General features: G+C 31.8%; 2 protein-coding genes across 2 annotated transcripts in view; one reads left to right on the top strand and one right to left on the bottom strand.

The window, feature by feature from the left end:
* The first annotated feature begins 5,902 nt into the window (after positions 1–5,902).
* Positions 5,903–15,879, top strand: LOC129218995 (translation machinery-associated protein 16 homolog). The gene is made up of 5 exons (XM_054853316.1): positions 5,903–5,927; positions 6,050–6,134; positions 9,004–9,149; positions 11,964–12,006; positions 15,717–15,879. Exons 1-5 carry the CDS (start codon positions 5,903–5,905, stop codon positions 15,811–15,813), a joined length of 396 nt encoding a protein of 131 aa, XP_054709291.1. The 3' UTR covers positions 15,814–15,879.
* Positions 15,880–15,943: 64 nt separating this feature from the next.
* Positions 15,944–23,711, bottom strand: part of LOC129225311 (uncharacterized) — a 90,411-nt gene continuing 82,643 nt past the window's right edge. Inside the window, exons 12-17 of the mRNA XM_054859905.1 lie at positions 23,562–23,656; positions 23,439–23,478; positions 23,221–23,316; positions 20,563–20,856; positions 18,339–18,427; positions 15,944–16,151 (exon numbers count right to left, since the gene is read on the bottom strand). Of these exons, the coding sequence (XP_054715880.1) occupies positions 15,968–16,151; positions 18,339–18,427; positions 20,563–20,856; positions 23,221–23,316; positions 23,439–23,478; positions 23,562–23,656 (798 nt within the window). The 3' untranslated portion in view covers positions 15,944–15,967. The remainder of the gene's footprint in view (positions 16,152–18,338; positions 18,428–20,562; positions 20,857–23,220; positions 23,317–23,438; positions 23,479–23,561; positions 23,657–23,711) is intronic.

Raw genomic sequence — 23,711 nt, forward strand, 5'->3', positions numbered from 1 at the left:
TAAGTGGAATAAATGTGCTGAATTTTAAATGTTCAATTATCAAAGTAAGTGCCAATTTTCCAACAGCATAGCATATTAAGAAAAATGGAATGTTAAGAGAACATTGTGTTGCTCCATTATCCATTAAATATCAACTCTTTATGCATGCTTCATTTGGTTGCAAAAATTGTGACAGAACTGGTAATCAGGCATGGATACAGGAGAGGGGCAATGACGAAAATCCCCCCCCCCCCTCCGAAGCATGAAAGGGTGCCTTCTAAAGGCCACTAATGCTTCACCCAGCCTCCCAATTTTTATTGACCCTAAACAATGAAGACATATTTTGTGTAAAAAAAATATGCTGATAGAATACTCTCGCAAATATTTCAAACAACAAATTCTGTGTTCAGCAGTCGTGGAGACCGGAGAGGAGAGACAATGGAAAATTGCGACTCCCCCTGAGAGTCAAACATGTATAATCAACGAACTAAAATTTTTAATTTTCCCCCTTTACAGCAATTTTTTCTAATTAAAATCACGAATGAACTGCCCGGTTTCGGATCAGGCAGGTGGACAGGACCTGTGCTCCGGGTTACAAATTTTGAGTGTGGCTCCAAAACGAAGATCCAAAAGAATGCCTTGACGAGACTAAAGAAGGCTTCAAACTGCGTTTTTAGGACTTTAATTTCGGAAAATTTCGCTGGTTGAACCACCGATTTTAAGGATCCAATTAAGTCTCTTATTCACCCTTTCTTCCCTAATGTAATCAAACATAGCCTAAAAATGATGGCTCCAAAATGTCTTTTCCGGAGACAGCCCTCCCTAACGTCATCAAAAATTGCTCAATGGCACTTTTCAAATTTCTTTTTCGAAATGTTTGCGGTAAAGGGCCCTGAAATCCATTCCCTAACATTACTATCACAGATAGTCTGAATTAGCGTCTCTAGAGAGGCCCCCAATCCCACCCCCTCTCACTTAACGTATTCAAAAACAAACTGAAATTGCGTTTTTCAATCATCAGTTTCGAAGAACTTTGGGGGAAATACCCCGGATCCCCATTTCCTGCAACGTAATCACTATAGCTCAAAATTTCGTTTTTAGACGGTTCCGTGGAGCCACCAAACCCTTCCTGCCTAAATTAGCTTGAAATCGACTTCAGTTTCAAAAAACAATTCGTGAGGGCACACTGAACCCCCGCTCGCTGTTTGTCCCATCGTTATCAAACAATGCCTAAAATATGATTTTGGGACTTCCATTTCTAAAAAATTCCGAATGGCTTATGTAAATTTTCACGGCTCTAGAGCATCCGGCATCCCCCATCAATCGCCGAGGTGAGGTGGAGTAAAGTCCTAAGTTGTATTTTTCAGATATTAATATCGAAAAAATATTCAGAAAGATCCGCTGAATCTCCCGGTTTAATTAAAGTTCCTAAAGATAGCACAAAATTGTGCTTTTTAGAGCCCCAAAATCCTTTCTTCACAAAAATAACCTAAAATTGATTTTAATTCCGAAAAATATTTCAGTTCGGAATATTTTTCCCATTTCCCCTATCGTGTCCAAATCTAGCCAAAAATGTGTTTTTGAAACAATAGTGCCAATAAATCACCAGAGGAAATATGCCAGACCCCCTAACGTCACCAAAGACAGCATAAATTTGAGTTTTGAACATCAAATTCCAAAACTTTCGATAGGAGACGACAGAATCTTCCTCCCTCCAGCAATTTCAACAAAGATAACCCGAAATTGCCTGTTTAAAAACTACTGTTTCGGAAAATTTTCGGGAAGAGCGCCGATCCTTCCTAAACTAAGGTCACAAAAAATAGCTGCAATTTGACATCAATTTTGAAGGAAATTTAGGAAAGAACTCCAACATTACTTTCCCCTCAAGGTTCGAAAAATTTCCTAAAATTGCAATTTTTGACGTCAATATTGAAAATTAGTCCATGGACCTTGAATGTTCCTGACTCTTTTGTCCTTGCAAACAAACACAACCAAAGATTAACTACAGCTATTTTTCATACGCCAATTTCGTATATTTTCTGGGGACGATCCCCCCTCCCCTTCCTCAGATGTCACCAAAGACAGACTATAAAATGCGTTTTTACGACTAGTGAATTTCGGTACTTATTACTTTCTTCAAAGATATAAATTGTACCTAAGGCGTTTCTAACTTTTTACATCAATTCATCCTTCTGTTTTTTTTTTCTTTTTTTAAATTAGAACTTGATACAGAAATTTGAAGAAAGATTTATGTGGGCGTTAAGTATTAGTCAAAACATGCAAATTGCTCTTCAGGGACGGCACATTAGGTCTTTGCACACGGGGCGGCCGACACCCTAGGATCGGCCCTGATTGCAGATTGTTAAACATTATATGTATTTCTTTATAAATTGAAAGAATTACATTTTCAGCAAAATATTACCATTTCCTGGGGATACAAAAGAATAAAAATTATGAAATTGTTAGCACTTTTGTGATTTGAACGGTCCCTAAATGTTTCCAAAATAACTTTAAAAACATTCACCGTTAAACAATGCTTGAAAACTTTTATTGTGATGGAATTTGTTTTAATGTGTATTGATAGAAATGTTCTTTTGTTTCTTTCTATTATTAGGAGAAAAGTTGAATCACATCATAGGCAGCAGGGCAAAATGTAAGTTTGATCATCATATGTATCTAATAATGAATTATGCCATGTTTGAAAATGCTTTACAGTTTAAATTAATTTCAACTGCAAAAGCTGTTGTTTAGTGCCCGAAGGTAGAAAAACTACCCAACATTTTCAGTAATCCTTTATTCCTGTTTAACTGAGCAAAACGTTTATCTGGAATTTTTTAATATGTTTTCTCATGAATCTTTTTTACTTAACTGACAGTCAAAATTGTTAATTTTTTCTTTGAAAATCATTGTTAAATGGGTTTCCTCCTGACTACGATTTTTTATTAGCCTTAAATTAATTTTTAAGCCAGTTTTTGTAACAAGTGGGATGACATAAAAAATCCAAGTTTTCTTAATTGCTGATTTGAACCCCAGGACTTTTTTCTAATTTCTCAATAATGATATTCCTCCAAAATATTGTAGAACTTATCAGAGAATTTTTTTTTTTGCAACCAATTTTCTGTTTTCAAGGGGTGCAAAAATTTCCTGAGCTTAATATTGCCTCAAACCACAAAATTTTAGCTCAAAATTTCCCATACCATGTTTGTGCTGTATTGAAAGAATTATTGTGTGAGGCTACTTAGCCAATCTGATGTTTTATTTAGCACTAGTGGTACCCGCATGGTTTTGCACGTAATAAAAAAAATTAAAAGGTCTTTTGGTTCGCCTGTATATTTACAAATAATGTATGCTGACTTTTCTCGCCAATTAGCTTGTACCCATGTTATGGTTCCACGTTATGATAATTTCGTAATTTACTCGTCCATCTTATGATAGTTTTGTTATTAAAATTGGAATAGAAAAAGAACCACACCAAATTTTCGAAAAATCGCTTTGAGGTGCACACCCCCCATGCTACAAACTAACTTTGTGCCAAATTTCATGAAAATCGCCCGAACCGTCTAGGCGCTATGCGCGTCACAGAGATCCAGACAGAGAGACTTTCAGCTTTATTATTAGTAAAGATAAATGTGATTGATGTGTCTAATCAAGGTCAGTTGCTAAACTTCTTACATAAGAAGCCAATACAAAAAGAAAATTAAAAGTTCCTAGTTTTTAAAAACCCAGTGCCCCCCTGCAAGTCATCAAAATGTTATGAAAAATTGCTACGTTTTTTTGCATGGAAATGCTCCCTAAGTACTCAAAGCTCCATCAAACCTAGTTTTGGCATTCAGACATATTCTGCTCCTCTACTGCTTTCTAGGTAAATTTTCTTATTTTTTCATAATTTTTCTAAAAGCACAGGCTTGGCATAAAAAACAAATTGCATGAAAAGGTGTAACTAATTAGTTAGTTGCTGCAGGCTGCTAATAAAAATAAACTTCCAGAATTTAATTGAAAAATGTACAGAATTAAAAAATATATATGTTGAAAGAATGTATGCTTGTGTATCGGGCAATAAAAATTTCATTCCGAAAAATTGCATAAATTCAGAAGAAAATCAACGTACGTATGTACATTGCTAACTACTACAAAAACACTGCACTGACAGTGTTTTTGTAGTGTTCTGTCTTATTTTAAGTAAAAGAAATAAAACGAGTTTCAAGCACAGTAGATTTGTAGTACCTCAATTATCTAAAATTATCTTGCTTTGGTTACAAAAGCTAATTCAAACCTTGTTTAACCAATTTTGGTTTCCTTGAATTTCATATATATATAATAAATGTTTTGGAACATTGTCAATGATTCTAGTTTTTAAAATACAGTAAAACCTCGATTTAACAATTGTCAACAGGCTGGAAAAAGTTATCGTTAAATCAAGGATATTGTTAAATTTGTTAAATTGAGAAGCATAGACATTTAATACAGTCAAATTTGTGACAGTGAAATGTATTATTAAATTGAGGAAAACTTTAAATTGAAGTTATTGCTAAAATTGACACCAATCAAATCTAAAAGTTAATTACGGTTGAATTTTCTTAATATGCCTAGTAGTTCAAAATCAGGCTTAATTGAATTTTTTTTTCAATAAGTTTGGTTTGCTATTTAATTATTTAAAACATTTCATGCAATTACTTGAATTCAGGGGCGGCAAATAGGGGGGTCGAGAGGGGCGGTCGCACCCCCAAATTTTTCGAGAGGAGTAATAAAAAAACAAGCAAAATTCAATTTATGTAAATCGCATACAAATGTTCATGAAAAACGAATCTTGCTGGTTCTCCGTAGTGGTTGAAGAAACTCGACATATTTTCAAAAAAAAGTGTTTTCATTTTTTTAAATAATTAGAAATTCATCAAGCATTTACCGGCCTTTTCAGAACAGAGCAAGATGTGAAAGGTGTGTTTTCATATGTAACTTTGTTACTTCAATTATTTTTCAGCTATTCTAATCAGTTCAGCTCGTAGAAAAAAATCATTTTTGTGTTTCAGAAGTTTAGAGAATTATTTTCAAAGCACAAATGGGGGAAAAAAACTTAGCTGAAAAAAGAGCACGATACTGAGCATTGCTGGATTAGTAACAAGATTTCCTGTTCTTCCTTATTTTAAAAATCAAGCATCAAAACTTTATCAAAAGGTGAAAACTGTAGTACCGAAACACTTGGTACGATAACATATTCTAAAACAAACTACAAATTTTGTCATGAAAATTTAAATTGTTTTTGAACGCTTATTTTAATTAATTCTAAATCCATATCATGATTACTTGCTGTTAGCCAATATGTGTTTTGGTTCCATACTGTGGTAATTCATGTTTAAGAAACTCGACCCCCTCAAATGAAATGCTGAAAATGCCAGCCCTGCTTGCATTCAATTAAAATTCTCTGCTGAGGCAAAAAAAAAAAAAAAAAAACTGAAAACCGCCATTTTGTTGGATCTATGCTCATTTTAATTACCATCAAGCTGTGTTGAATTAGTGTCATTGCAGCAATTTAATAAAAATCAAAGGTCCAAAATTTTGTTATCAGGTATATTAGCTTTAAAAGAAAAATGAGCAAAATAGCTTTACGCTAAAATATGATTGAAAGGGAAGACCAATGTTAAAAAAAGCACAAATTATCAAGGAAAAAATGAAATACATTTTTTTTGATAATTTGTACTTTATTTATGTTGATCTTTCATTTCAACCATATATTAGCTTCAAATCAAAATTTTACTTAAAATTAATAATTCTCAGTTTCAATGCTGATATAAACTTCCAATGATAAAAAGATTGATTTAAAGTCAAGAATTTTCACATTAATGAAATTTCAATGTACTTATTAAGCCCCCATCTAAGTGTGCTATCAATATTTTATTTCTTTTTTAAACCTTTTCTATTGAACAAAATGTATGTAAGTCAGACAAAACAACGTAAGTAGAAGCACTTTGTGCTTCTACTTACGTTGTTTTGTCTGACTTTCTGTTCAGCACAAAGGTATTTATTTATCTTAAAATGTATGTATGTATTTATTCATAACTTTTCTGATTTGCAGTGAAAAAGCTAAAATGGTTCAAGGAAAATATAAATAGTGAGAAAAGTACATGTTCGGCAGCAGAATTCAAAGAAGTCATTGAAAGGTAGTTTTCTATATTACGTGGATTATTGTATTTGTTCTTCACAATTCAATATGTAATAATTTTGGTTAGAGTAACATTTTTCAAAAACTTTTTATTTGATCATTGTTTAAAAAAATGTTTATTAAATTAAGATTTTTTTTAAACATAGCTGAGAGTGAAAGACATCTAATATTGTGTTACAACAACACAATATTGGTTTTAAGCAAAGAGGTGTCTCCTGTAGCAAACATTTTAGAAGACTGGCAGTCCAACTTCAGGTCTCACTTGAGCAGTGACTGAAACAGATGACCATTTTAGAGATGTCATGCTGAAGAATGATCCCCCCTTTCTCCATAAATGAACTTACAGTTTTTGGTACTAAAAAATTCTGAAACTGCTTGTGGGTCAATAAAAAGCACCAAATCGGCCAGGAATAAGGCACTTGGTACAGCATAAACGTTACTAATTAATTTCATAAGCAATGAAAAGAAGCAATATTTCAAATATGTTCTTTAAAAAAATAATAATAAAGAATTGAATAGATTACTGAAGTTGTTTTCATTTTATTCATCAAGTGCTTCAACACAATGTAGACGGAGATTATTGTCGACGGTTTAGGGGGGGGGGGCGTGACCCTCCCCTTGTATCCGCCACTGCACTTAAGATGGAAGCCTTATAGAAGTTTGACAAGCACTAAATTGGCTAATTGCATTTGATTTAATTGTCATTTCTTTTATCATGAACAGTTATATTTAGCAAGCCAGTGTTTTCTTTGCCTCCCTTAATACAAAACTGTCATGGTGCATGATATTTTCAACACAATAGTGGCATTCTCCCTTCTACCATTTTTAATACTTCAAAAATTAGATGTCTGTTATCGTTTATTTATGAATAAGTACCTATACATGCTGCTGAATGAAATGTATTTAAAAACATTTTGGAGTATATACTTTGTGATATAAAATATTAGAGTAATCTTTTCTTTTCATCTGTTTCAAAAAGACCAATCTAAAATAGTGCCTGTGCATACCTGGGAACTTCTACTTCATTAGGCACAAAATGTCTGCATTTTAGTTGTTGTTACATTTATTTGAGCTAGTCTCAATTTTTTATGCTTTTTGGTATTCAATTGAATTTGCTCATGTAGCAGTTGCTAATTTTACATCGCAATTCTACTTTTTAGACATAATTAACTTTGTGTTGGAAGCTCTTTTCAGTCCTTCTATGTTTTATCTTCTGTTGAAGACGCTTACTACATCTATTTTTAAATTTTGGTACATCCTTTGTGCATCCTAATTAGTTTCGAAAGCCAGCACCGTTCATAAAAATTAGCATACCAAGCTTGAGGTATGGCCGGCACTTATAATGAAGAAATCATTTTTCTGCTGCATCCTGCGTAGAATAATTGGTGCCAAAAACTAATGGGCACCAATTGACATGGGCGTACATATGTGCACCGAATTTCGTTCGATTTCATTCAGTAGTTTTGTTCTAAAACAGCCACATAAAAAAACTCACTGTCCTACAGACACACTAACAGATAGACACACATTTACAAAAGTGGTAAAAATGGACCCAAGATACCTCAAAACGTGCAAATCCGTCGAAATTCCAAAATTTTCCTGAATCCAATACTTTTTCCTACATATTAGATACAGAAAAAAATTAAAAATATACGATTTATTTACTTAAAATCATTTATGACAGTATTTTTTCTCAATTTTTCAATTTTAGTACCTTTGTCTCTTTTATCTCATTTTAGCTCTTGTTAAACAGTTAAAAATACAGTAGAACCTCGATTATCCGAAGTAATTGGGACCGAACCTACTTCGGATAATCGAAATTTTCGGATAATCGAGAATTCATCTATAATAATCTAGTTTATTATGTAGTATAGTTTTTGAACTGTTATTATGACTATTTTATTTGTTAAATAATTAATAATAAATTACAACTAATAATAAATTTATCTCTGAAACAAAAACTTACAAACGTTTCAATGGAAGCTTCACTGGTATAAATTGGCCATCCTTTTGCCGTGCAACTCTGTTCCGAAGTTTTGTTAAAAGAACGAGTTCAGAGGAATCACTGTTCCTGTTGTTCCAACCAAACAAGGCAGTTTAAGAAACACTCGAAAGCATCACTGTTAATGATCTTATTTACTCCGGAATCACTATCATCTGCATCCTCATCATCATCTTCATTTGAAAAATTTCGGACTGCTGCTATAATTCCTCAATCTTGAGCAACTAGAAGGAAGACAATTCAACCAATCTGTGAGTTCTCTACCCTCACAATTTTCAAAACCTTTCTTTGTGCTAAAAAGGCTTGATAATTCAGCAACACTATCTTTCACAACGTCTGTAGCATTTTTACCTGAGCTAGTTGAAAAATTCGGCAAAAGTTTTCGCCGACTTCGTCTTAGTGTTATCTGCCCTCTTAGTTTGGAAAGGACGGCTTGCATAGAAAACAAATGTGAAATAAAAAAAAAAAAAACTTTAGAAATGAGTGTTTGTTAAGAGAAAATTTTGGATGATAGAAAGTGAAAAACAAAGTGAAGATGAAACCGACTTCAGTTAACGGAGAGTTTCGGTTGATCGAGGTTCGGATAATAGAGGTTCTACTGTAAAATTAAAATCTAAATTATTTTTCGTTTGACCCTTTAATCTTTATAATACTAAGCTCTCTTATGATAATAAAATGTAATTATGTATTCATAACCCTAATAGTTTAAGGATAGCATCTGATGTAGAATGCTTATGCTTGATTATATTTATCTGATATAGATTTATATTAAGCTCAAGGAGTTTTTATTTTTTCAGTTTCTCTCAAGTTTTTCCAGAAACAAAATTTATTGCATAGTATCATTCTTCGCGTGTTTTTATTTTAGGTATTTAAGCAGATTTGATGAAGAACAGAAAAAATTGGATGTCAAGAGCATCAAAGGACGACATGCTCATGAAAGAATCACCCTTGAATACAAAGTAAAATTTTCAGTCGCGAAGGAGAAAAATGAATTTAATACCGGTGGTCTAGGTACATATTTTTTTTCTTTCATTTGCTCAAATTAAGTTTCTTTTTTGATAAAATGATATACAGTGGCCGCTTATATGAATCACAATTGTTCTAAACAGTTTTGATTCCATAAAATGGATGATTCAATAAAATGACTAATTTAACGAAGCTGAATTTTGTTCTTCAGAACAAAATCCAGCTTGAATGATTGATTAATTCCAGCTTGAATGATTTGATTCATTAAAGCGGTTGATTTGATTAACCAGTGTCCACTATATGTTTTTTTTTGTGCAAAACCATTTGAAAATTTACAAATTACTTTGAGCTTAGGAAACCCACAAACATTATTAACTTCATAAATAATTTGCGATAGTTTTTTTAATTAAAAAAAATCATAATTTTTTAATCAAAATACATGAGATTTAAGTAGCCTTGTGGTTAGTCTAGCAACAGAAACAGCCCGATGCTATGACCACCATTACAGATTTTGGAAAAAGTCTGCAGATCATTTCTTGATTGGGAAAAGATAAGAATTTACAAGAAACATAATCTGGGAGGAGGGGTTAACATCAAATAATTCCCTTTTTTAAATTTTATTTTAGAAAATGGTGTGATTAAATTTATTAAAACCTTTTATGCATTGATATGCATGGTTTTAAGAATATTCTATAAATTTTTGATCAAAAAATATCCACAGACAAGCTGGTGAGAGCTTTTCCCAGAGCACCTTTTGAAGAAAGATGATTTGCCGTGTTTACTGTATCTCTGCTGGCCTTTATCTGAGATCAAATTCTATTTGAATTTAGTCAAAGTATTAATAAATCCTCACCCTTGCATTTACCCTTGTTTTTGTTTGACTTTAAAATTTTTGGCGGCCATTTGAAGCTAAAAGTGCTGTTTTTCACGAAAAACTCCACTATTTTGTTAGTAAGAGAACCTATTAAAAAAACAAAAAAAAACCCCTCAAACTTAACGTAGGGGGGAGATTTTTTATATGCAGAATGTGTGTACAAAATTTGAAATGAATCGGTCAATTGGATTTAAAATTGAAGTGAACACCGACTTTAAAAAAGTGGTTTTGAGAAAAACGGGTTTAAAGTTTTAGAAGCTAAAAAGCATCAATTCCAGCTCCATAGAGTAGAGAGTCCCTGTAGCAGATTCAATCTCCTCAGCCTCTTCTTTTTTCATTATTTATTTATATTAAATTTAACTAACCCCAAGCAAGCAGCACTGACATTCTGAGCGTCCGCAGCTGTCAGAACTGCTGCATTCTTCCGCAATTGTTGAAGCTACTGTTTGAAGGAGCAGAGACTGAATACAGGCATCCCTCGTATAACATGCTTTTAATATTACACAGTACCAAATTTGCGATTATTATAGCATGGCCTGGATATTACTCGGTATGAAACTTAATTAATACTTAATGAATTTAATACTTCATGGTTTTGATATAACATGAAAGTTATGTTTAAAAAAGATCGAATTTTTTTCGTTTTTGTTTAATACAATATGTTTATGTTTGATAATAACTCTAATAAGTTTTTACTTTATTTTTATGAAATTTGATTTTGATATAACACCGTACACATCCCTGGATTCATATTATTTCTACGTCTCATATTACACAGTTTCGTTACAACAGGTTACATATTGACATGATTTTCACTATATACATGACGAATTAGTGTAAAAAAAAAGTCAAAAAGTTATTTTTAAAAAATCACATAACACGGTTTCAATACTACATGGAAGGAATTAACCATGTTATAGGAGGGACGCCTGTACTTGATAACTTTGAAAATTTTGCAAAAAACGACTTGAAATTTTGGGAATATATTTTGAAATGTTTAACTACAAGACAAAAAAAAGAAAGAAAAAAATCCCTTTTTTGAAACTAAAACCTTACCCCCTCCCCCTTAAGGTTTAGTTATTGTCAAGCCAGTGATTTTGCGGGTCAGGGCGTCCATTGCCCCCCCCCCCCCTCCCAACCCACAAATGGGTGTAGGAAATTGAATTACATGAAAGAGATCATAGATTTTGGTATAACTTACATTGAGTGCATACCTGATGCCCCCTCCCCCTTCTGGAAAAATTTGGATTGACAGACGTAGGAATTATGGAGCAAATGCAGATTTGTACCATATTTTTTAGAATGTACTGAGTTTGCAGGTTCAAGCTTTAAAATGAAGGAAAAATAGTTAGCAGATAATATGCAGTTGGGTGTAATCTACAGATAATGTGCTGTTTGTTATTATTATGCTTTAGGTTCTGGGATAACTATTAAACAGATTTCTTGTAGTTCAAAAGAAGATTTATCATTTCAAATGCATTTAATGAAAAATGAATTTGTTTTAGAAATGCACCAACATTGAACACATGCATCGCCAAAAAATGGCATGGCCCAGTGTTTGAGATTTCATTTCTTTTGCATCCCTTTGCTGAAAGTTAAAAGTAATATTAGCACAAACTACCTTTTTTTTTAAATCTCCATTTTAATTTTTATTGTAAGACTTTATTTCTGTTTTCTCTTTATTTTTGTTATTATTAAATCATTAGTAGTTTTTGTCTTCATTAATTTTATTATTTGCATGAAAAAGTTTTCTTAATGCATTTCAAAACATCCTCGTTTATAACTCTTACTTCTTATTGCGGTAATTTTCAATGCACAGTGAGTTCAGCTTTTTCTTTTTAACTACTTTCATGCCTGTATTATTTTCAGCTTTTAATATGAATTTTAATGATTTTATCTTATAAATGAATCTGTATCATTATAATTTTCCTTTCTTACGTAAATAATTATTTTCCCCCTTACTTACATTATTTATGTTTTTTCAGAATTACCAAATTTGTTGGATAAGGAGACATTTGAAAAACTGAAGTAAGTATTTATGAATATCCCTCACTTTTTTTCATAAAACAATACTTTCTTGAAAATTTATTAATTAATTAACTACTTTTTGGTAAAATTACAGGAGTAATATTACCAAAAAGTAGGAGGGGAGGGAGCAATCAAAATATTATTTTCGCTTTTCTTTTAGAATCGAAAAGTTACAAAATGAAAAAGTGCTTTTTAGTATTTTGTAAAAGGTTCAATGCTTTTATTCGGTTTATTGAAAATGTTTCTTGATAAATTTTTTTATGCATTTTTTAAAACTTATTCAATGACATTTACAAGCAAAAAATATGCATATTTTTGAAAGATACTTCTGTACACCTCCATTCTTCGAAATACTTTTTAAATAAGATGCAGTGTATGACTCTCTCGGGAGATATATTTTATTTTACTTCATTTATTTTGCTTCCAATTATGTGCAGTCCATTTTCCTCAAATTTTTTAAGGTATTTGTAATTAATACCCGCATCTGTGGATAGATATGCAGGGGTCGAAGTAGTCCTATATATCCTATATTTTCAAAAAAAGCATTGAAATCGTCCTATATTTTTCAAAAATGTCCTATATTTCCTATATTTCTGATTTATACCATATATATCTTTTAAAAAGAATGGTAAATAAACTTTCTGACATTGGATTTTTCGCTGAAAGTACGTGCCCAAACAAATTTCAAATTAAAAAACTCAACTGACTAAATTCTGCAACAGGCATCTTCTCTCATTGGCTACAGCAATGTGACGTCACTCTATAGTGGGTAGAGTTTCGAGAACTAATGCTGAAGTTGATTTTAGAATTTTGCATTGGGGGGGGGGGCAACAGCCGTTTGTTTTGTTTTCCATCTTGGTTTTCGTTTTCGTTGATATATTTTTGCGTTCAGTGCATTTTCTGATCGGAATGTTCTAATTTTCTTTTTGCAATCTTTTCTGTTTGTGGAATTTCAGGATCGTGGAATGGTTAGTTCCTTATGATGTCAAAACGTAGTTTGTCGTAATAAGTGGAATTATAATGGCGAAATCGCATCGCTTAACAACATTTCGTATGGAGTTGTTGAACCAGGAGGACGTTAATTCTACAAATTTTGGTGCACAGTGCACTAAAGAAAAAGATGATTTTACCGCTTTTTTGCCATTTTTGCAACTGTTCAGTGCCCATAAGCAATAGTGGATTTTCGCAATTGAGGCAGCATGCTAAAACATTCAAGCATAAAGAAAACTGAAAAACGTCAGAAGGATCCTTCTCAAGCTCTTTGTTCTTAATACAAGTGGTAAAGGGTTCAGTTTAGATATAAAATCTAAGAGCAGTGGAATTAGTACTTGGGTCATGAGTTAGGAAGAAAAATAAAAATTATCTTTGTTCAAATTTTGTTTAATTATTTAGTCTGTAAAGTACACTTTTTTCAAAAATTATTCTTTCAACTACAGGAAAGCAATTATAGATGTAAGGTATTTTGTTTGAGGTTTTTTTAAACAAAATCATTGATAAAAATAACTGAATAATATGTGATATGTATTATTTCTTTTTTCATAGCAAAATTATTCATATAATGTGTCCTATATTTGTCCAATATTTTTTGTGGAAAATGTCCTATATGTGACAAGTCATTCACTTCTACCCCTGGATATGGAACTAATTAACTATAAAAAGGCCAGTAGTGCAGTTTTGCTTTACAGTTTCTGTGTTAATGACTTTGGTTACTATCATATAGTTTAGTGGGTGTAGAAGATGCTTGGCATACAAGGTTTATTATTTAACTTGATGTATCATAGATTGTTTTATATTTATTTAGACTAATGTATACCCATTGTCTTATTATTTTTCTGAACAAGCTTAGATTGTATGAGACTGAATATATTTTATTTCATTCAGGGGTGTTTTGTTTAAACCACGTTGATTTAAACCGTGGTTTAAACCATGGTTTAAGTCAATTGGTTTTTTAAAAAAACCATGCGGTTTTTTTTTTAAATGTTTTTTTTTTTTTAAAAAAGCCAAGGAAAAAAAATCCATTTTACAGGTTTACATTGATTTCCCCACACATATTGAAAAATGTAAAATTTCATTTATGCTAAGTTCCTAGCTAAGTTGCAGAGATAAATACTAAAATTGCAAAGTTGCTTCTTCAAAATGTATTACAAGCTTTAATCGAAAAAAAAATATTAATATATTTTTTTATTTCATATATGTGCCATAAAGCAGATTTCAGTCAACTTCCATCATTATGTTTAATTTGCATGATTAGTTAAGATTTACTAAGGATTGAATCTTTTATTGTAGATGCAATCCATTATATTGCTCACTCCTGTTGCAGGGGTGTGACATTTTTGCCCATTTATTTTCACTTTCCTGGAATTTTAACTTTGACTTGTAAGGTAATCAACAGTCTAACTTAATTGTTTGCACCTAAAAATTAAGATTTGTTCTGCAGGTGAACACAAATAATATTTTTTGAATCAAATTTAAAAAAAAAGTTTATACTTCACGTATATAATGTTTTTGGCAAAAAAAATTTCTTGAAATAGAATTTGCTACACATTTATTTGTTCTAAAGGGTTTGCATTTAATATTTTTTAAACTTCAATGCTGGATGCAACATGTATGTCAGTAAATAAGCTGTAATTTAAGCCATGTTACACCAATTTTTGTATTTTTGATTTGGTTCTTTGTTTTAGCGATAGTTGATATCTTTTCCAAGTCTTTCCAAAATAAGAATGGAGTTGAATATAGAGCAGCACTTTTTTTTAAAACTTTGTCAGTACAACAGCAATCGATTTTTTGACTGTTCAATCATGTACTGTTGTACATTTTGCTTTACTTCAATATTTGCGACATTGTGTATATAAAAATCAGCATTATGTAAGATCAGAAAGAAAAAATATGAAAATTGTTCTTTTGAAAAGATTATGCTTAAAAATATAACTTTTACCTTTATTCGATAATTATTCATATTATGTTGGTTTTATAAAGTTTTTCTTGGATCTTCATTATATTTTATCTTAACCCGCATCACAACCATTTCTTGAAGTATTTCGTATCATAAAGGGTCTATATATACATGCATACTAATATGTTAATCAAGTCAAAACATTTCAATCAATATTTCCCCGCAGAAAGCTATTTTAATTATTTAATTTAGTTACAAGATTTTGTTCTTATCTCTTTAATTAATCAAGAAATTAGGTATAATGTGACTATTGAATAACTGTTAATTACATGGAACCTTAATTACCTTCCGAAAATTAATTGTTTTTCTCGCAAATAATATTTATACCAAAAAAAAAACCTGGTTTAAACCAAAAAAAACGGTTTTTTTTTGGTTTTTTTTTTGAAAAAAACAGTTTTTTTTACCAACCCTGATTTCATTTAACTTTAGTGATTTAACTTGGTTATTACTTATACAATGAAATCCTGTTACAACGAATGTCAATACAACGAATTATCCATTTCAATGAAATAATTTTTCAGCCTCCAATTCAAATGCCATTACATTGCTTGACTTTCATTGCAACGTAATTCTTGATACAACGAACAAAATTTGCAGTCCTGTAAAGCTCATAACAAAATTTCACTGTATTTAATGTGCCAATAGGAATTAAGAAAGAATTTAAAAAGAGTGCCTTTTTTTATTGAAACTGAGCTCTTTAATATATTTTTTCAATGTTATTCATTTTCACACAAAATCTTTCTCTTTTTCCCTTTAGAAAATGGAATGGAGAGGCTAGGTTTATATCCTTATTTCCGATGACTCTCATAACCAGGGATTCATTAGAAGAATCTATAGCTAAAGCTAATTCATAACATTCTATGATGGAAATATTTAATGTAGCTAACAGTGTAAATAAACATTTATGAAATTATTTCTTTTTGGTGTATAAACTTTTGCAATAGATGGTTGTCACTGCATCAAGCTTAGCTATACTAATAAAACTAAATTTAATAAATATTTTTATTTTCATACTTTTTTAATTACAAATACTTTGGAAGAGCCTTTATAAGGAGTTATTTTTTGGAATATACTTTTGCTGTGTCCGAAATGCCTTATTCTGTATTTTCCTGGCTTTGTATCTTCAGGAATGTCCCACGTAACAGTTGCTTCACTATGACCAAGCAAGATGTTCGTCCTGTCCCAGTGAAACCTGTAAATAACATATGTGTTTTATAAACTAAATGTACATTTTATAAATGTTTGAAGTAGGGAGAAAAATAACTGAATTCTGTTTACTTGCAAGTCTTTAAAATGAATTCCCATTGTCCTGCAGGGTGGCGACAGATCAGGGAAATCAGGGAGATCAGGGAAAAGTCAGGGAACTTTATTAATCAGGGAAAAGTCAGGGAAATATCAGGGAATTTTGAAAAAATAACAAAAAATCAGGGAAAATTGATTTTATGAAGAAAAAAAAAATTTTTTTGCTTTAAAAAATTAAGTACTTTAATTCCCTACGCATTTTCTGCCAATTATCTGTTCAAAAAAAAAAAGTAAATTACTGAGGTGCGATTATACGCTGCCGCATATTTGTGCATCTTTTTCTCTCAACGTCAAAGTATTGAATCTTACTTATTAACCACAGGATAAACTTTCGAAGATTGCTTCTGTGTCTGTTAGGTTGTTTATTTTACCTTGAATTTTTCTTTTACGCTTTCAATGCTACGTAAAATAAACAACCATACAGGCAAAGAGGAAGCCTTCATTAATGCCTTAGCTCCTTTGCTTTTATTCCATTGTCTCGAAGTAATTAGCGCACTGTAATCACGATTTCAAGAAGAAATCTTTGGTTTTTGAATTAATACTATAAATGCTTAGAGGTTATTACTTCTTCGCGTTTTTAATTTAATTGCTAAAATTGAACTTTCAATTTAAAAAAACTTTGTTTTTTGCCGTTACACTATTTGTTGTCACCGCAGATTATAAAGGTTTTCTTTTCTTCAGACTTAAGTGATTCTTCAATTTTATAATCAAGTTGTATTCTTCTTTTATATATTTTGAAATTAACTAATTGCTTTTTTTTTCTTGCATTTCAAAGTTGTTTGTTTCAAAAGCAATCCAAGATTTTTTTTCGTTACATACTGAAATCATTTGAAACAGAGTTAACTTATATACTTAAGTAAATATCTTTATTTTTTTTATTGTTAAAATGCTGTATTCATTCATTAAAACCTATGTTCTTGATTAGAGAAAAGCTCCCTATGAATGGATGTCAAATGGTTTCATCTGTTTTGCATAAATGTGTCAATTAGTTATATAAGAATAACTACATTACTTCTATTCTTTCACTATTACTTCTTATACTTGCAACAATTATTATACTGTTTGAAAACTTAGTTCAAAATAATTTCAATTACTTTTTAGTTCTATCATAAATACACATCTCTTTTTAAGAGTAATTTTAATAGTTTCTTAAAATTCTAATGCTTAGTGGTTTCTGGAAGTAAAGTATTTTTTTTTAAATTTTTTATAATCTTTCCATTGTAGAAAAATTTAATATACTGTTTTGTAGGGGGTTTTTTTCCCTAAAAAAATGGACTTGATAGGGTTTTTTTAAAAAACCATTTTATTAAAAAAGTAGCATCTTTTAAAAATATATCTTTAGTTCAACAAGTTACACAACTTAAAACGTTTAAAATACTGCAATTTATTCAAACATACAATGGATTTCAAGTAGAGCAAAGAAAGAAAACTATTATGTCATTGGTAACGTGAATCGGGGAAATTTGAACTTAATGTCGGGGAAATCAGGGAAAAGTCAGGGAACTTTTTTTCACAGTTCCTGTCGCCACCCTGTCCTGACACAATGTTTTTTGAATATTGCTACTAAATTCATTTTAGCCCCAAGAAAATTTGGGACTAAAATGATTAGAGCCCTCCTGTGTTTTTTTTTTTTTTTTTTTTGAATTCAACCACTATTAGCAATGATTGGTGATGTGCATTTTTCATTTCAAAAAATATTATTGTATTTTTTAATTCCCTTTTCACACACACACACACAATTTAATTTTATTCCTCTCCTATTTCAAAATTTAGATTAAAGTAACAAATAGTGATTATTGCTAAGAAATAAAAATAAGATCTATTGCTCATAAACTCAACTTCTTGTAATTAAAGATATTATAAGAATTTTTGTAGTTGTATCCACTGTAACTTTTTTTATCAAGTTTTTATTGTAATATTGGATCAAGAGAAGCAACTTAACATAAAAGTGCATGCCACGTAAATATAGGATAAAATATTGCTTGAAATCAGAATTTTATATTTTTTTCATTAAATATTTGCCAAAAAAAGTTTTCATAAACCACCCCAGTCTGAACTGACAAGGAACTGCACTCACTTTGTTTCCCAATCTGCATCTGTTGCCAATACTGTCCAGTTTCCAGTCACTGGATCTATCCTTTCAACTGTTAAAAATGTGCTTTCAAGCTGGAAAATGAAATAAATATTCATTATTTCTAGACAGCTAAACAAACCAATTAGCATATGGATGTTATTAAAAATCAATTTTGCATCTGTAATCACAAATAAATAACATTGCAGTTTTATCTGACTATTTATATTTAACATAGCATGCACATGCAGTGCCTGGTGTAACACTAAGCCCAAGAGGCTCATCCTGAATATTTGTATGATCAGAAATTATTGACCATACAAATATTTTTAACAAATATGGTTTTAATCTATTTATAAAACCAAGTATGATGCAATGTGGCATTTGGCATCATTACAGCCATTTTGTGATTTCTAGTACTATACTATATTTCATTAAGATACTTTACTTGAGTGATGTGCCTATTAGCAAATTTGCTGGTTACCGATTAATGATCATGATGATTTTTAATGCTGCAATTTCTCCATAACCGTTTTTTCCCCCTCAAAATAGCATTTCAAAATTTCATTCAACTTTTACGAGCAAATTTTCATATTATTGTTAATAAAGTTTTATGTTAACTAGACATGAAGGCTGTATTCAGCAGATGCTTTTAACTAAGTTGCTACTGTTTTTGTGACCACTTAATCCGTTATAAGGTAATCTTAAAGCATCAAGCTTAAGGTAGGGCATAGAGTAAAGTATCTACATATGAAGCATGGTGCACGATTGAAAATACTCATATATATACAAAATAGAAAAATTAACAAAACTAAAAGCATGTACACCATTTTTTTTTAATCAAATGTCAAGCGAAATAATGAAATCAAGTGGAGGATTATTTAGTGTAGAGAGAATATTACAGGTTTTGGGTCATAGAAATGAAGCTTATTTGAGTGTTGCGATGCGCTACATACTGTCTGTCTTTCACGAGAAAAGCTCCTGCCATCAACTCTGAGCCCGTCTACTGCCATAGAAACGGACTTTGTTCATTTTCTGCAAGGGTTAGCAGGAAGGCTTTTTGGCACCATTTCGCCACTGGTCTGCTCGCCTTTGTGCAGTCATATGGGTTTTTCCAACAATAAGCTTTTTTTGGAAAAATGAGACATGCCTCCTTGCTATAGCAGTAGACAGGCGCAGACATTTCGGCGGTGGCTTTTCTCGTGATGGTCGGACAGTAACACTCAATTTATGTGAATAAAAGTCAATAATTTCCTGAAGGAGGGTATGAAAATTAGATCTGATGAAGACTTTTAATTGGAAAGCTATTTTCCAAACAATTTAATATATTATGACGTTGTTTTGAACTGAAAATTAATTAATAGTAACTAATTTTTACTCTTTGATCAATTGAATGACACAGGGGTGCCCATCCCCTAAATATTGTGAGAGCCCCCCCAACCAAAAAAGAAGAAAAAAATACCCCTCAAATCACCCTCTACCTTAAAATTTTCAATTGCACTGTCTGTGCCATGCCCCCCCCCCCCCCACCCCCAATGTGGGCATCCCTGGAATGACACTTAGCTGCTCAAATGCTTTGAAATTATAGAATGAAGTGGATTTACTCTTAAGCACTAAAAAATTTTTTGTTGTCAAAAGTAAAAAATACATAAGTGATGCATTGATGAATGCTTGATCAAATAGATGTCTGATCAAGTAAGTGCAGTATAAATTAATATTTGATCTCAAAATGCGAAAAAAAAAAAAAAACATTTGATGTAAATAAGAAGTGCTATTTGGAAAGTAATGCAATAATTATTGAATTTATCAGGAATTCAAGCAATCTCATATTGTTGAGTATGTATGTCGTATATATATGTAGTGTTCAGTAGTATTGAAACTAGATAAAAATAATTCATAAAGGGAATTGAACAAATGGGTCTGTTGGCCTGCAGCAGGAAGGTCCTTGAAAATGTTAAATGAAATCTTTATTTTTCAGCATATGTCATTCGAGTATTATTTTTAAACATGGTGAGTAATACCCATGTGTCTTCAAAAGTTAAATCTTGTATTTAAGGAAGTGTACTGAACAAATGGGCCAGTTGGCCAGCAGCAGGATGGTCCATGAAAATGTTAAATGAAATCTTTATTTTTTAGCTAATGTCGTTCGAGTATTATTTTTACTTACCCACTTTTACAATACCCACTTTGCATTAAAAAGCTTTTATAAGAATGTGTTGGGAAGGCTTACTTTTGGATCATTCCTTGGATGACCACTGACGAAAGTGACTGTCGCCTGTTCTCCAGGACCATATCGATCCTTAGCATCACGCATCACATCGCCAAACGACTTGCCAAAGTATGCTGTGTCGAAGATTACTCCAGGCTGCAGAGATATTTCCTTATTCAGAAAACTACTCGGCTTCGGTCCATCAGGTAACGTGTCTCCAGTCTTCAAGCTGTGTGCAAGCTTTTCGTATTGCTGTAGATATGCACTCAAGGTATGAGGCCCGTATATTGTGGATGCTCCTTCGTACCGTTGTACCTGAAGAGAAAATTCTATGGTTAATCTAAATAGTAGCCAAACTTTAACTGGTTGCTAAACAGCTGAATTAATACACCTATCTGTAATGGTTTTTACATATTTTAAAAGTCTGCCGTGTTTACCTTTGAGTGAAATAGTTCATATAATCCCAAAGGAAGAGCTAGTGAAAATAAGACTGAAATTAACAACTATTTTTTTTTTTAATTTGTGTTAATAGTATAACACAAACTTCGCCAGTCCCAAAAGCATTGTGGCTTGATCTTTCTAGCAAAATAGGTTAATAGCAGCCTGAGTCATGGATGATTTGAAGTGGTATTTGTATTTCTCGCTTGATTGATCATTTAAACATAGAATTCAAACTTTAAATAATTTTGAACAAAAAAGGTATATACTCATGCATAATGAGTATATACTTGTTTCACACATTATGTACACATTATGTACTCATACACATACATGAGTCATGGTATCATGCACATACATGAGTACTTGCATACACTCATTCATGAGTATACATACACATTATAAACTCATGAATAATTTTGAACAGAACAGATATATGTTCTGTTCAAAATTATTCATGATGTGAAACAAACCACTCTATTCTTTATGAAAGTTGCAACATGAACTTTTTTTATTCCAAACCCATGCAAATGCATTAAGAATGAACCGACACATTGTGAACCCCAACTTTAATTTCAAAATTCTGATTGGATAAATCCAAGATGTTAAAAGCAATAATCGCTTGCGATTTAGTAATTTCAAAATTTTTATATACATAACTTGGGTTATTTAGTAGAATAGGTATTGTTTCACTCTCCTCGTTTCTGGAGTACTGAACCTCTTGTCTTCTTTTGTGAAATCAGATAAAATTGATGATACGGTTCACGAATCTGGTCTCCAATAATGAAAAAAGTAACAGTGAAACAACGCTGAGACGACACAGCAATTGAGTATATCCTGGAAAATGTTGTGGTGAGGTTTTGTATGAATGGGATTTTTAAAAGTTTAGTAAAGATCAAAATTTTTTTTTCTGAATTAAACGTAGGTAGGTAGGTAATTAAACGTAGGCCGGTAGGTAAACGTTGGCAATATCTCATTGTCCAAATGGGTGCATTTAAGTGGTTGGAACTCCCCCACCAAAGCACTGCCATAATTTCGTACATCATATTGTTGATCATGATTTTTACTTTCTTTTATATCTAATATGTAGAAGAAAATATTGGATTCGTGCAAATTTTCGAATTTCGAATTTTGTCGGATTCGAATGTTTTGAGGTGTGCTGAGTTCATTTCGACCATTTTTGGAAAATGTCTGTCTGTCTGTGTGTGTGTCCGTGTGTCACCAGTTTTTTGTGGCCGCTCTACAGCAAAAACTACCGCATGAAATCGAACGAAAATTGGTACACGTATGTGCCCCTATGTGAACTTGTGCCCATTGGTTTTTGGCGCGAATTCCTCCAAGGGGGGTGGAGCAATAGGACGTTGTTTGATTTACGTGTGCTTGCTACTCTCAGGAAGTAACTGGCGGAATCAAACAAAATTTGGTCCATATGTTGCCATTAACAGGAAAGGGTGCTGATTCAATTTTGGTGTCAATAACTCAAACGGGGGTTGAGCTATAGAACGTTTTTTGTCGTCAATTGTGACTGCTGTATCTCAAGAAATATTGAACGGAATGAAAGAAAAATTTATCGGCAAGTAGCCCTTAGTGGGTATAAGAGCTGATTTCATTTTGGTGTCAACAGCTAAAAAGGGGGTAGCGCAATCGCCCATTCTTTTTTTCCATTGTGAGTGCCCTATCTCAAGAAGTAATGCTATGTTCTGGTTGAAATTTGGAATATATGTGAATCCATATGTAAACAGGCTTTGGTTCAATTTTGACGCCAATCGCTTCAAGAGGTGTTGATTTTTTTTTTTTTTTTTTTTTTTTGCGAACAAAAATAGCTTTATTAATGCAACAATAAGAAAGATAAATCGTAATAGATTGTCGTCTGCGTATTTCTCACGATTTTAATTGTATGGAAATAATCGGAAATATTATCTCAATGATTTAAAATTTTTAACTGTTGCAATTTTATGTTTGTTAACAAATAAAATATTTGTAATTAACTCAAGCAAGGCTTTTAAAATAACTTTCAATTTTCGCTCTTTGCTTTGCTTTTGCAATAATTCAGACATTGGGATGGTCGTCAAGTTTTTGCATGTGTAATTTTGTTTTTGTTGGGAATATTGCTTCCTCGTCAAGCATGGGGAGGGATCAGAAAAAAAAAAGAAAAATATAGAAGAAAGTTTCGTGATGGTCACAACATACTAGTTTATTGTTTAAGTATAACACATTTTTCAGAGAAACCATAGCTGTTACCTGATATTCTTCGTAAGTGGTTACATAAGATGAATAAGTGTTGCTGAGACCTGCTATGACCACTTTTTGTTCTTGCGTGCCATTTTTGTCCAAGACCTGAAAAGAAATTAACTAGATTATTCAGATATTTTTTAGTAATTTAGATATGTGTTTCATATTATCTATTCACAATCAGTTGAAATACAAGCCTAACATCAAAATTGCCTTTTAATTATTACTTTTTGGACTGCGTTTCTTGTCCTTCTCCCTGACATAGTACTGAAAAGAAATGAAAGAAATAAATTTCACAATTGATATATTTGATGCAACTAAAGGTAAAATATTGTCTGTATGTGACTTACGTAAATTCCGCTGGTACTGCCACAATAGCTAACTGTCCTATTTTCAGAATTTGAGTAGGTACTATGAGAGGCTGCCATTGATAAGGAAAGCTCATCTAAATGAAATACACAAAATTTAATTTTAGAAAGTGCAATAACCTGTTATTTGAT

The sequence above is a fragment of the Uloborus diversus genome, chromosome 1, assembly GCF_026930045.1.
Source record: "Uloborus diversus isolate 005 chromosome 1, Udiv.v.3.1, whole genome shotgun sequence".
In the NCBI taxonomy this organism is placed as follows: Eukaryota; Metazoa; Arthropoda; class Arachnida; order Araneae; family Uloboridae; genus Uloborus; species Uloborus diversus.

Excerpts from the sequence above, each read along its gene's own strand:
- LOC129218995 (XM_054853316.1), top strand. The coding sequence starts at position 5,903 with ATGTATGTAAGTCAGACAAAACAAC. Across the intron at positions 9,150-11,963 it reads ATTTAATACCGGTGGTCTAG|AATTACCAAATTTGTTGGAT; the intron begins GTACATATTTTT and ends ATGTTTTTTCAG. Across the intron at positions 12,007-15,716 it reads GAGACATTTGAAAAACTGAA|AAAATGGAATGGAGAGGCTA; the intron begins GTAAGTATTTAT and ends TTTTCCCTTTAG.